The sequence below is a fragment of the Heterodontus francisci genome, chromosome 7 (genome assembly GCF_036365525.1).
Source record: "Heterodontus francisci isolate sHetFra1 chromosome 7, sHetFra1.hap1, whole genome shotgun sequence".
Classification (NCBI taxonomy): domain Eukaryota; kingdom Metazoa; phylum Chordata; class Chondrichthyes; order Heterodontiformes; family Heterodontidae; genus Heterodontus; species Heterodontus francisci.
Window position 1 is genome coordinate 78,731,421 of NC_090377.1, and position 14,433 is coordinate 78,745,853.

General features: G+C 40.5%; 1 protein-coding gene across 2 annotated transcripts in view; it reads left to right on the forward strand.

The window, feature by feature from the left end:
* agps (alkylglycerone phosphate synthase) overlaps positions 1-14,433 on the forward strand; it is a 177,617-nt gene that overhangs the window by 118,191 nt on the left and 44,993 nt on the right. For both annotated transcript variants that reach the window (XM_068035498.1, XM_068035497.1), the window contains exon 13: positions 6,605-6,681. In XM_068035498.1, coding sequence (XP_067891599.1) covers positions 6,605-6,681 — 77 coding nt within the window. The remainder of the gene's footprint in view (positions 1-6,604; positions 6,682-14,433) is intronic.

Genomic DNA, 14,433 nt, shown 5'->3' on the forward strand with positions numbered 1-14,433 from the left:
AGGGATTTTTCAAATACAGGAGGAAATAGGAACACTCATGATGCAGGATTCCTTTTCAAGAGAAAGAGATTTGCTGGCTGGATCATCATCTGTTTCAGACCGAACACCAACTGGCTTTTTTAACAGTTCAAATTGAAACCAAGCTTTCCAGAAGTCAAGTCTCTTGATGTCTATAAATCTTGGCTTGTCGCTTCTTTGTAAACCCCTCTCCAGGTCAAAAGCAACCCCTGGTAGGTTATTTGAAAACAGGTGCCTTGTATTAAGACTTGTTTACTAGCCAAAACCAGGAACCTTCTGGTAACTTTAAAAAAAACTTTCAAAATTCAGCAATTTCTTCAAAATTCCAGCTGAATCAGTGTCCATAATTCAAATATAAGTTGTTGAAACATATTTTACAAAAGAAATAGAAGCAATCTAGAAACATTATTGACTTTTATATTTGAATTTTCATTGCGACAACCTGAAATCAGATCCAGGACTGGTTATAGACAGGTTTTCCTATATTTAAATGTCACGGCGCAGTGGTTAGCACCGCAGCCTCACAGCTCCAGGGACCCGGGTTCAATTCTGGGTACTGCCTGTGTGGAGTTTACAAGTTCTCCCTGTGACCGTGTGGGTTTTCGCCGGGTGCTCCGGTTTCCTCCCACAGCCAAAGACTTGCGGGTTGATAGGTAAATTGGCCATTGTAAATTGCCTCTAGTGTAGGTAGATGGTAGGGAATATGGGATTACTGCAGGGTTAGTATAAATGGGTGGTTGTTGGTCGGCACAGACGCGGTGGGCTGAAGGGCCTGTTTCAGTGCTGTATCTCTAAATACAATAAATAAATAATACCCTTGGGAATGGCTCAGAAATTCAGGATTATTAAATTATATATGCTAAAGTGCTGATCATTTGTCAAATTGGTCAGAAGCATTTGTTTAAAGGATTCTCGATGGTGTGAAGATTCATGGCTCCAGATCAGTGCAATATTCAAGCAGTGTATGACTCTGATCTCTGCAAAGTTAGTGAACTATTTTTCATTATAAAATTGTCTGTCTGTAAATTGTTACCAACACGCATAAAGGAAAAGAGAAAGAAAAGACAATAAGGCTATTGATGCTCACTTTGTCCATTAGATGCTGCATCCTTGTGCACCACATTCTCCCATTACTTGTAATGCAACTCCTGGGGAGTTACCATCAAAGATCAAAACACGTGTGGGTGCTGGTGTGAATAGCTTTCCGTGTCTTAAGTAAAGTCTTTGCAGGTGGGATATGAAATGGCAAACCTCGTAAATGAACATATTAAACTATTTGATAGTTACAAAATACTGTCTTTATTGGTCAGAGTCTGTGCGTCACTCAGTATTCCACAATATAGTTTTTACCTTCAGTCTGTTATACTGAAGAATCTATTATGACAAGATAATTAATATGTTACTTTTGTGCCCCGATTAAATGTAATGATGGAGGTTTTGGATTATCTTCCATTGTAGTTTTTACAAAACAACAGACCACTTTTAATGAGTGGCGTTACTGAATATTGGAAAGAATTGATGTCACAGGGCTTGAAAAGTATGAGTTCTCAAGAGACCTCATTACTTTTGAATAGCTTTCAAGATTTGACTTTATTCATTTGTGGTTGCATATTATGGAGGTGAATGGAAGAAATAAATTATCTTGAGGGTTCACAGTTAAAGACCAAACCAAGTTGTATCTCACATTCTAAATGCTTATATTTTAAATTGCATTCACTAATTATATAACTCTTCCCAATTTGTGGTGCAGTGTAATGCTTAATATCCATAAACCTACCATGAACAGTATAGAATTTAGCTTAAAGTAATATTGAGCCTATTATAAAAAAAATTATGGTTTACCAACCATTTAGTTCAACTCTTTAAAAAGAAAAAGACTTGCCTTTATATAGAGTAGTCACTTGTCATGTTGTCAATTTGCACAAAACAAGGTCCCATAACAGCAATGTGCTAGTGATGTTGGTTGAAAGATAAATATTGGCCAGAACACCAGGGTGAACCTGGCGGCTGCTGCTCTTGGAAATAGTTCCATGGGACCTTTTACGTCCATCTGACAGAGCAGTCAAAGCCTTAGTTCAACATGCCATCCAAAAGTTGGCACTGCCGACAGTGCAGCACTTCCTCAGTTTTGCACTGGAGTGTCAGCCTAGATTTTTGTGCTGAAGTCCTGAAGTGGGACTTGAACCCTCAACCTTGTGACTCAGGTGAAAGTGCTACTAAGTGAGTCACAACTAGCACTGTCCATAAGTGAGAAATGTGTTGTAGCCATATGTTCTGTCTCTACAGAGTAGTAATGCTGCACACAGTCTCTAAATGTTTAACATGTAATGGATGGTACTGTATATTTGGGGTGGAAGTGTTCACTACTGAATTGCAAGTTTGTCGACTGTTTCCAATGTGTTCAGTTTTTGTCTGTGGCGAAAAGAGATAGTCACAATCTGGAAGCTGGGACAAGTGGATCAAGTGTCAGGGAAACAGTTAGCAAACAATAATCATGGTATAAGATTTAGATAAGCTGCAGAAAAGGACGAGGAGCAATCTAGAGTAAAATATTTAATTGGACAAGGGCCAGTTTTAGTATGTTGAGAATGGATCTGCCCTGAATAAATTGGAATCAGATTGGCAGGCAAAACTGCAACTGAACAATGGGTGGCATTTAGAGAGGAGATGGTTCGGTACAGTCGAAGCACATTCCCACAAGGGGGAAAGATGGGGCAGCCAAAACCAGAGCTCCGTGTATGAAGAAAGAGAGATAGTAAGATGAAGCAGAAGAAGGGTGCATATCATAGATGTCGGGTTGATAATATATGAGAGAACCAGGCAGACTACAGAAAGTTCAGAGGGTAAGTGAAAAAGGAAATGAGAGACTGGGAGAATGAGAAGAGACTGATAGCAAACATGAAAGGGAATCCAAAAGTCTTCTATAGGTATATAAACAGTAAAAGGGTAGCAAGAAGAAGGGTGGGGCCAATTGAGCATAAAAAGGAGTGCATCGAGGCAGAGGGCATAGCTGAGGTACTAAATGAGTATTTTGGATCTGTCTTTACCAAGGAAGATGATGTTGCAAAAGTCATAGTGAAAGAGGAGGTAGTTGAAATACAGGATGGGTTAAAAATTGATAGATAAGGTGCTTAAAAGGCTGGCTTTATTTAAAGTTGATAAGTTACCAGGACTGGATAGGATGCATCTGAACATGCTGAGGGAAGTAAGGATGGAAACTGAGGAGGGACATTAATCTTTCAATCCTCCTTAGATAGCAGGGTAATGCCAGAGGACTGGAGAATTGAAAATGTTACATCCTTGTTCTAAAAAGGGTGTAAAGATTCTAGCAACTACAGGCCAGTCAGTTTAACCTCAGTGGTGGGAATACTTTTAGAAACAATTATCCAGGACAAAGTTAACAGTCACTTGGACAAGTGTGTATTAATTAAGGAAAGCTAGCAAGGATTTGTTGAAGGCAAATCATGCTTAACTAATCTGATTGAGCTTTTTGATGAGGTGCATGCATGGACTTCCAAAAGGTGTTTGATAAAGTGCCACGTAATAAGCTTAGCAGCAAAGTTGAAGCCCATGGAATCAAAGGGACAGTGGCAGCATGGATATGAAGTTGGCTCAGTGACAGGAAACAGAATAATTAACAGTTTTTTGGACTGGAGGAAGGCATATGTGGTGTTCCCCAGGGTTTGGTAACAGGACCACTGCTTTATTGACGTATATTAATGACTTATTGGTATACAGAGCACAATTTTAAAATGTACGAGATGATGCAAAACTTGGAGTATTGGGAACTCGGAGTTGATTAGTGATAGACTTAGAGGACATAGAAAGGCTGGTGGTATGAACAGACATGTGGCAGATGCAGTTTAATGCAGAGAAGTGTGAAGTAATAAATTTTAGGGTGAACAAGGAGAAGCAATTTAAAGGCTACAATTCCAAAGGGAGTGGAGGAACAGAGACACCTTGGGGTATGTGCACACAAATTATTAGAGGTGGCTGGGCAGGTTGAGAAAGTGATTAAAAAAGCATTTTGATTCCTGTTTGATAAGTAGAGCCATTGAGTACAAAAGCAAGGGCTTTACGATGAACCTTTAAAAATCACTGGTTCAGTATCAACTGAAGTATTGTGTCCAATTCTGGGCACTGCACCTGAGGAAGCATGTGAAGGCTGTAGAGAGGATGGGGAAAAGATTTGAGACTGGTTCCAGGGATGAGGGACTTCAGTTACGTGGATAGGTTGGAGAAGCTGGGGTTGTTCTCCTTGGAGAACCGAAGGTGTGAGGAGATTTGTTGGAGATGTTCAAAATTATGATGGGCTGGATATTGTGCTGGAGGTGGGGTTCCTGGTGCTGGGCCAAAAAGGCAGGGGAAGCTCCATCTCTGCTGCTCTCCCTGCCCCCACCTTTCCCCTGGAGCAAGCCTCAGGTCTTTTTTTTTAAGGACTTTAAAGGGACGGAGTTCCTGCCTCCAAGAACAGCTGGCCAATCACAGCTCTGGCAGCTCAGCAGTATCAGCAGCGCCACTGGGAGCGGTGGCCACCGCTGGTACTACAGAGGCCTCGGACCCAGGTTCAGCACTGGAACCTCAGGAAAGGCAGGTGAGACGGGGTCACCGGGGCCAGTCCAGTAAGCTGTGGCGTTGGTTGGGTGGTGGGGGGGGGGGGGGGGTTGTCTTGCGATCCAGGGTGATGGGGGTTCCAGGGGTGGATTGATTTCCAGTGGGGGTCTTCAATGGACCACAAATTGCCCATGAAGGAGGGACCCCACCCCCAAAGACAGCAGGGAGGGTGCCTCATTTTACAAGGTGTCCTCCCCGTGCAACAGAGGCCCCCCCACTGCTGGTAAGATCCCAGTGGTGGCAAGAAGAAGCCTTAATAGGCCACTTAAAGGCCTCAATTTGCCTCTGGGCAGGAAGGCAGTCGTCCGCCTATCCTACACCTAGGAACATTGGGCGATGGGCCCTCCATCTTGCTGCCCCTCTCCGTGCTTTTCTGCCTCCGGGGGTGGGGTGGGGGTGGTGAGCCTGTAAAATCCTGGCCGATCTGTCTAGGCAGAGTAGATCGGATCGAGAGTGACTGTTCCTGTTGGCAGAAGGGTCGCAAATCAGAAAACACCAAATTAAAGTGACTGGCAAAAGATTCAAAGACGACATGAGAAAAACTTTTTTTTTTCTACAGAGCAAATGGTTACAATCTGGAATGCAATTCATGAAAGGCTGGTAGAGCCAGATTTGAGCATGGTTTTTAAAAGAGAATTAGATATGTAGCAGAGGGAAAAGATTTGCAAGGCAAGGGGGAAAGGGGGGGTGGGGGAGTGCGATGAGCTAAATTGCTCTTGCAGAGAGCCGTCACAGGCTTGATGGGTCGAATGGCCCCCTTTTGATTCTAAGTTGGGCAACCAGGTTTTTAAGACTGCGTGAACCCACAAACCTTCCTCTTGATCTGGTACTGTACGAACTAATGTAACTGATTTAAAGGGATAGAATTTCCACTTTGGGTACAATCAGCAAAATTGCACAAGTTTTGAGAAGTGTTCCCCCGACCAGCATTTCTACTCACGTTCGCATATCACTGAACTCTCATGAACTAGCAATCTGGCAGTGTTTTAAAACATAATTTTATTAAAATAAAGTTGCTTTAAAAAGGCTCCTTGATATATTTAAGTGTCGTGACTTGGTGCAGTTTGATATCGCAAAAATAAGCCTTTTATATCAACCACATTTGAGTAACTTGATTTTAAATTACTGAAAATGACAATATGCAAATTAGGTTCTAGTGAGATTGAGGAACATACATATTGGTGTCATTGTACCCAAAATTTTTAGATTCCTTTTTTGAGCCTACTCAGGCCTGCAAGCAAGTGCCATTAGCGGAAATTCCAATGGTGATTAATTCACCTTTGGGGCATGGCCAGTTTTGTGGGTGTAGCCTGATTGTCGCATGATATTTTTAAAAAGAGCGCAAAGGATCATGCAAACTCAAATTTATGCTTAAAATTCTGTGGTCTTTTGTGCCAGTTATACTGTTAACGGGGGAACTGCACTTAAAATAAAAAGGGCAATTGAGTTGAAATACTAGGTCAAGGCATTCTAAATCTACTGAAATGTAGATTTATTTAGACTGTTTGGACATCTAATAAACACAAACCCCAAGAGGTATTTTCCATATTAATTTTTGAACTGGCGGTGTCCTCCACGGCTGCGGCAGGGTTGGGTGGGGGGTGGTGTGGTGGAATAAAAACAGCGGCAGATGATAGCCCAACAACAAAGTAACTCTGGCTGGAGGGAAATGGCCTGGGATTGGGGGGAAGGGAGGGGAGCGAGAAACGACGTGGGATTGGTGGGTGGGGTTACCGAGGGGAGCTTTATCCAATCGTTTTCTGTGCTTCCTTGAAAGTTTTCTTTGACAATGTTTTGAGCATTCTATTCCTGCATCTTGTGATCAGTTAAATCTCCTCAATCAAATACATTATCAACACTGAATATGTTGGTCAAATTATCAGCCTATATAGATGAGTTTGTTATTTAAAATTCAAAGAAATGCTGAAATTCCAAATAAGCCAGCCTTTAAAAATCTGCTTTTTCAAAATAGGACATGCACTGAAACCACAAGTGGCCTCCATTTTTACTTCATTTTTGGATGGACTGAAAAAATTCTACATTACCAAGGTATGTTCAATTTTTCATAACTTTTGCAATGTTAAAACAAAGATGATGTAAATCAGCCATAACACTCATGGGAGCTAAAATTTCAGCATAAGTACTGAAGTGTTATAAATCATCTTACTGCTCTGTCAAAATTGTTAGGATATTTGTAAATAGCATTCAAGAAGAGCAATTTAAGGTGTCCGACATTCTCAACTTTTCCCCACAATTCACCTTACGAAAATGGAATAGTTTGCTTTCATGCCCCATAGTGTTGTATCTAATGACCAAGTTGGTCAAAAATATTCCCTTTTGTGTGTGTTTGTATCCACCCCAAGTTTGTGTGGCCTTTTGGCAGAAGCTTGTGACTACCTTTTAGCATAAACATACTAACTAACTTTAGTGTTGACAATGTTCAGAATTGATTAAAATAAAAAAACTTTGGGTTTCTTCCATAAATGTCAAGTGGTTTCATTATTATCAGTAGAGATCAGAACATTTTGTATCTCATCTTAAAAAGTCTGAACATGCTTTTTCCAAAATTGCTAATGTAGCATTTGTAGTTGATGTTTAAATGATGTAAATCGTAATTTTGTGCTGAGTTTTACACTGTTTATTTGAATTGTTACACTGCTTTCAATGAATTTATGCTATTTCCTGTTTGCTAATGGGAAGTTGAGGTAAATCAATTAGTGATTTTTCAGCTTTGTTCTCCTTATTCAACCTCTTAATAATGTGACCATTAGAGTTTGAAATCCTTTTAGTGATTTTTCTAATGCAAATTGCCTGATCATTTTCTGTAACTAGACTTTGTCCCTTGCAATCTGAAATTTGCATGCTCTGCTGCGATGAGTGAATGTAGTCTGGGCCACACAATTCTCTATTTAGCAATGATACTGAATAGTGAAACTTGTGTAAGGTTCCTGTCATCAAACGCTATGTCTCCTGTTATCAAATGTTAAACCCAATTGTTGGAGACTAAAACTACTGGCTAAATTTATTCACCGTTAGATAATTTATTGGAACAAAGATATGGCGAGATGCTGTAAAGCACAAGTATTTTAGAATACGTATTAGGTTACAATTACTTTTTAAAGACAATTTTTCCCAGCTTCTAGAAAACTCTTGAATGATTTCTTGGAATGCAGAAAATATGTTTACAATTTTTATCCAAACTTGTGTTGGTCACTGTCAGGACATGTCAATCACTACTAGAACTGCTGAGTACTAAAATATTTTACTTCCATTGATGTAAATGTAATTTTCTTAAAGATTTTGCATGTACACAATTGGCAAGGTAGTAGATTAACAAGTTGACAGATGGCTCCATCAATCCAATTAAATGGCATAATAGAGGAAACCTTATTGACTTGTTGAGTTGTCAGCCATCTTCCTGTTATTTTAAAAACAAGATCCCAATCAGAGAGCCCATCCACCACCTTAAAAGTTCACTCCCTCCACCACCAGCACACCATAGCAGCAGTGTGTATCATCTACGTGCACCACTATAGCAACTCACCAAGGTTCCTTAGACGTCTTTCCAAATCCGTGACGTCTACCACCTAGAAGGACAAAGACACATGGAAGCTTCGCCAGCTGAAAGTTCCCCTCAAGTTATGCACCATCCTGATCTGGAAATACACTGCTGTTCCTTCACCTTGCTGGGTCAAAATTCTGGAACTCCGTCCCTAACAGCACAGTGGGTGTACCTACACGACAAACTGCAGTGTTTCAAGAAGGCAGCTCACCTTCTCTAGGGCAATTAGGGATGGGCAATAAATGCCGGATTAGGCAGCGACACCCACATCCCATGAACACATTTTTTTTTAAAAGCTAGCATGCAGGTGCAGCAAGCAGTTAGGAAGACAAATGGTATGTTGGCCTTCATCGCAAGGGATTTTGAGTACGGGAGTAAAGAAGTCTTGCTGTAATTGTATAGAGCCTTGGTGAGACCGCACCTATTATGTACAGTTAAGAAAGGATATACTTGCCATAGAGGGAGTGCAATGGAGGTTCACCAGACTAATCCCATCCCTGAGATGGCAGGATTGTCTGTTTTAAGAGGAGAGATTGAGGAAACCACCACTGCCACAAGTAGCAGCTGTCGTATCACTTTGCATTTCTGAGCTATCATTGTCTTACAATTTTGAAATACACTCGTCTTGTACCACTGAATACCAATGAATTATGCTAGATTTTGGATTGGACTGGCATTTTTTAGTGTTGTCTTTTTACTGTGTTGAGAAAGCAAACATTGATGGACACCAAACATTTTTTAAAGAAAGGGTTCTGTCAAAGCAATCAAGTTCTTTGGTTACAGTGTTACGACAGAGGTTGGAGGAATGCACTGTCTTTAGTTCCAATTGTCCACAGGTCACAACATATATTTAAATGTTTTACCCAGTTACCGATATGACCAATTAGATACTTGATATCAATTTCAGAATAAAAATCTGCTAACTGGGTTTCTTTTATAATAAATCAATACTTTTTTTTTTATTAAACAAGACTTATTCAATAAAGATGCAAAGCTTATTAACAGTTTGAAATACGAAAGTATGAATATCTACCCTTTTAAAATATCCTAACACACCCGTGTTACATACACCTGTTAAAGAAAAAATTAAGAAAAATGAAAAAACTGGCTCTGCAAAGATCAACTTAAAAAAAAAAGTACTTCAGCTAAGTTGTTGTCAATTCTTGCAGAAAAAGGATAAGATGTGGAATGTTCCAGATTACTTTTGGTCTGGCGTCTTGGTACATGCAGACAGGCGTCACTAGACGCATGCGGTTGTCACTAGGATCTTTCCAGAAGCAGTTCGTTCAGGAGATGTTGAGAGGAAGTCTTTCAGAAGCTTCACAGGAGAAATGCTGCATCAGTTTCTCCAGCTCTCATACTGGATTCTCAGGGCTTCTCAGAGGTGGAACAGGATGGGTTGGTTGCTTCTCTCTCTCTGCAGCCTGCAACCCCAACTGAATTCCAAACAGTATCCAAAAACAAAAACAAAACTCCTGACAGCCATAAATCCAGACTTCTGACTTCTCCAGATCCAAACAGTTCCATCGTCCATCAGGCTCTTTCTGTTTATGTAGCTTAAGACATGTGACTTTCAGTAAGTTTTTTTTTAAACAAAATCCCAAGTGTCCTTCCAGTGACCCTTTTTAAAAAAAAAAAAGTACAGGCATCTTCTCTGGTATTTTTCACAGTCTTTTAAACACAAGTCCTCAAAAATAAAATAATGGAAGCACCTTCATGACAACAGGGAAGCATGTATGTGTAGTTATTTCCCGGTGGGTGAAACTTTATGAAGTTGGCCCACAGAGCTTGAACAAAGTAACAAAATAATTTGTATGTAGATGTGTATTATGCATTGTAATAATGTAGAAATATGGTTAGAAAAAATCAACTGTAGTGTATTATAAACTGCAACATATACACTAAGTTCGTACAGTCTTATTTTTTGTTTAGGTTTTATGACTTTGGTCAAAAAATTCAGAGAATTTTTGCTCTTTTTTTCATTGTGTAGCCTTAAACTTGGAATGTGTGTTTCAGGATGCTGCACTATTTTGAAGAAAGTCCCCTATTTTTACCCCTACCTACCTGTGCAGACCATGTTCTATCTTTGACCTGTGCAGAATTATTTACTCTGTTACGTCATTGGTGCGAAAATTGGCTTCTGTTACTGGATTGCTACTCCTTATTGATCTAAATGGCTGCTGCTGGATACAGTGGACTTAACTGCTGTGTCTCCAATTACAATATGTTGGCTTTTACTGTGTGTGAAGTATGGCTAGCTGAGTGAAATCTGGAGATGCTAGAATTGTTGCTCAGGCCAACAGAAAAATGAGAGGTGGTCAAAAGGAAAGTGGGTAGAGGAAGCTATTTAGCGTTCGGGTTGGGGATAGGAGGGAAAAGGAGGAGGTTGGGAACTGTACAATGTTGCCCACATGGAATTTAAGAGAAAGATGAGCAAAACCTAGAAATGTATAATGTGTGTAACTTTTGTGTAGACATAGTGAGGTAAAGAAATTTTGTTATGGTTGAAAACTGTCCCAATTTGAAAATAGTGAGCGACCAGTGTAACTATGGATTATACATTTGACTGTGCCTGCTGATGAATTTAGGGAAGTTCACGAGAAGTAAGATGTTAAACATGGTCTCTGTCTGCTTGCCCTCTGTCCACCACCTTTCTTCCTCTTGTTAATTGTGTGATTATATGCAGGTGAAGGGAGTTAATTGGGGTTTTAGTTGAGCACTTAAAAGCAGACACTCACTGGGACTGGGAGTGGGATTTGTGTGAGGAGTTACATGTTTGTAATCCTTTTACTCTGCACAACAATTTTGAAACTGAGTAATTATAGGCTCCAGCTTTATCCTTCTATAACCAGCTTTCTGTAGTTTCACTTGGTAGCAGAGAATGGCTGCCTAAAGCTGAAGGTTGGAAAACAGGAAAATTGTTATTGATAGAAAACTGAAGTCTCAAGGGCTATTGTGAAAAATGTGACAGAAGGCAAGTGCAAATTGTCAGGGAATGATTACCCTCTGGTGTTTTCGGAGTCTGAACCATATGACCAGTGGAAGAATGAAGTGGATATGTGGACATGGGTTACATCTCTACCAAAAAGGAAACAAGGTATGGCCTTGGTGTTGTCACTTCCTACCAAAAGTAAAATCAGAAGTAGTGTTTTCTGAATTGGATGCTTGTCAGTTGGATACTGATGAAGGGTTGGATCTTCTGTTAGGTTTTTTTGGATGAAATTTACCAGAAAGACAACCTATTGAATGCGTGTGAGGCATGGTCAGACTTTGGTAGATTTTGGAAAACAGATGGTTATTCAGTGGAGGGATATATCATGGTCTTTAACAGACTGTATAAAAGATTGCGGAAATTCAATTTGGAGATCCCAGGTTCAGTGCTAGCTTTTAAATTGCGAGCTTGTGCTAGGGTGTCCCATATGGACAGGCTCCTGGTTCTAACTGGGGTTCGGTTCTTGGACAAAGACTCCCTTTTGGACCAAATGTCTGCGGCCTTAAACAAAAAAAGTTCCTGGGGAAACAGTCATTTCCTGCAGTCCTGGTTGAACAAGTGGGACACTCTGCGTTGACCCAAAGAATGGAGGACTCCAATGTTTAGAAGATTTAGAAATAATCCAGGTACTGGAATCAGGCCTAAGTACAATGGAAGAGTTAAAGACAGGAGGAATGAGGATGAAAGCACCTTGAGCAGGTTTGAATATTACAGTGGAAGACAGGGTTGGAACAGCAATAAAAGGCAAATGAATCCCAGGAATGTCCAAGGAACACTTAATAGGTGCTTCAGGTGTGACTCAAAATATCATGCAATGATATTTGCGGAGGGGCAGAGTCTTCGAAATAACACATGACGCAAACAATTCTGAGGCAGAAGAGGAAGATACTGATAGATCTGAAGGAATTGTACTAGTCACAAGGAGTTTTAGTCCTGTGATGAATGTGTTGGTTGCGGATTCGTTCAACTGTGCGATGCTGGATAGTGCTTGTGCGTCGACAGTATGTGGAACTGATTGGTTATAATATTATCTGGATTCACTCAGTAGTAAGGATCTGCGCAAGGTTAAGGAGTATATAAGTACTACCAGCTTTAGCTTTGGTGATGACAACATATTGAAGTCACTGAAGAGAGTAGTAATCTCATGTAAAATAGCTGGGGTAAGCCACTTTATCACTACTGATGTTGTCTCCAGTGAGATACCTTTACTCTTGAGTAAACCTTGAACGTGAAAGGCACAGATGAAACATGATATGGAGCATAAGGCCATTGTTTTTGGGAAGCTAGTGAATTTGCAATTTACCCAGTGAGGGCATTAGTGTATCCCCTCAACAAAACCTGATATTTCTAGTCAGAGTGCTGGAGAAGTGTTGATGGCACCAGGTGTTTGGAATTGGAGATAAAAGGCAAATTGTCTTAAAGTTGCACAGGCAATTTTCTCACCCTTGTCAAAGATTAAAAGATGCAGGTGTGATTGATGGAGAGTATACGAGGATAACAGAAGAGATTAGGGAAAAGTGTGAGATTTGTAAAAAGTATCGGAGGACACCATCACATCCTATTGTCAGCCTTCCATTGGCACGTGACTTTAACGAGGTAGTTGCCATGGATTTGAAGTTATGGGACATAGACAAGAATATTTTCATTCTACATTTTATAGGCCTAGCAATTCGATTTAGTCTTTCTACAATAATAAATAGTAAGGACAAAAGGGTGGTTATAAACAAAATTATGGAGAAATGGATAGGGACTGGGTTTGGGGCACCAGCTAAGTTTACCAATAATGGAGGGGAATTTGCCAATGACAAGTTTAGGGATATGTGTGAAAACATGAACATTATGGTTATGAATACTGCAGCTGAAAGTCCTTTCAGCAGTGGGCTTTGTGAAAGAAATCTCAGTGGTTGTTGAAATGTTACATAAAATGTTGGCTGACCAGCCAAACTGCAAGTTGACAACCGCCCTGGCATGGGCGGTTTATGCAAAGAATTCACTTCAAATGGTTGGAGGATATAGTCCCTATCAATCCGTCTATGGGTGGAATCCCAAGTTGCCGTCTGTACTGTGTGACCGAAGGTACAACAATTAGTTCAATTTTTTTCCACATTTGAATGCTTTTACATGCAGGGATACAGGCTTTCGTGAAGGCTGAGGTCTCTGAGAAAATTTGTAGAGCTCTGAGGCATCGTATAAGGCCATCTGAGGCGGAATTTAGTTCAGGAGATTTGGTCTATTATAAAAGAGAGAGCCATAGGGAATGGAAGGGCCCTGGTAAGGTAATCGGTCAGGATGGTAAAACAGTAGTTATCAAGCATGGAAATCTGTTAAGGTTCATTCTTCACAATTAGTCGGGGTTGATTACAAAATTCCAGAATCTGAGCAGCTAATGGAGGGAAAAGAGGCACCTTGTACCTCGAGTACTTGTGTTTTGTGGTGAAGGTCCTGAGGCACAGGTAGATCAAGAGTTGGATCGTAATGTAACCGATTATAATGCTCAGGTAAGAGCTATTGCATCCAAAGGCCAATTGCCTTGAGTAGGTACTCGGGTGACACATTCCAGATGGATCTGGTAATTGGAGGGATGTGACAATTGTGGGGTGTGCAGGAAAATCTATAGGCAGGTTAAATATTGGTTAAATGTTCAAAATGATGGCCAAGAAGCCAGAGCCATGGACTGACAGAATAGGGTGAAAGAGAGGAGGGCAAGAAAGCGCAGTGCAAGTTTTGATAGTGGGTCAGGAAGTGACTCTTGCATAAGGAAGAGATCACGTACTGGAGAAAGAACCTGCAATAAAGTGCAAGGGAGATCTCCTAGCAGTAGTTCCGAAAGACATCAAAGTGCTAATAGAGGCTATAGTATGAACAGATTCCACAATGAAATGAAGGCTAAAGGGCAGTCTTGCAATAGAACTGTAAACAGAAGTCCTCATGATTGTGAAATTTTAGTGGCTGCCAATGAACTTCAGGATAAACTAATAAGAGAAGCAAAACATAAGGAATTAGAGTTTGGAGTCTATTCTGAGGTACTAAATATGGCACAGCCGGCTTTGTCACAGATGGATTTGTACTGACAAAGTCCTTCCCAATGGAACTTATAAGGCTAAAGCGAGGTTAGTTGAGAGTGGTTTTGAAGAGCAACTGGGGGATACCGATGTTCGTGGACTATCCAACAGCTGGAAAAGTAATCTTGAAAATTGTTTTGGCTCTTTTGTCCACATGTTCATGGGAATGTAGATCCATTAACAAA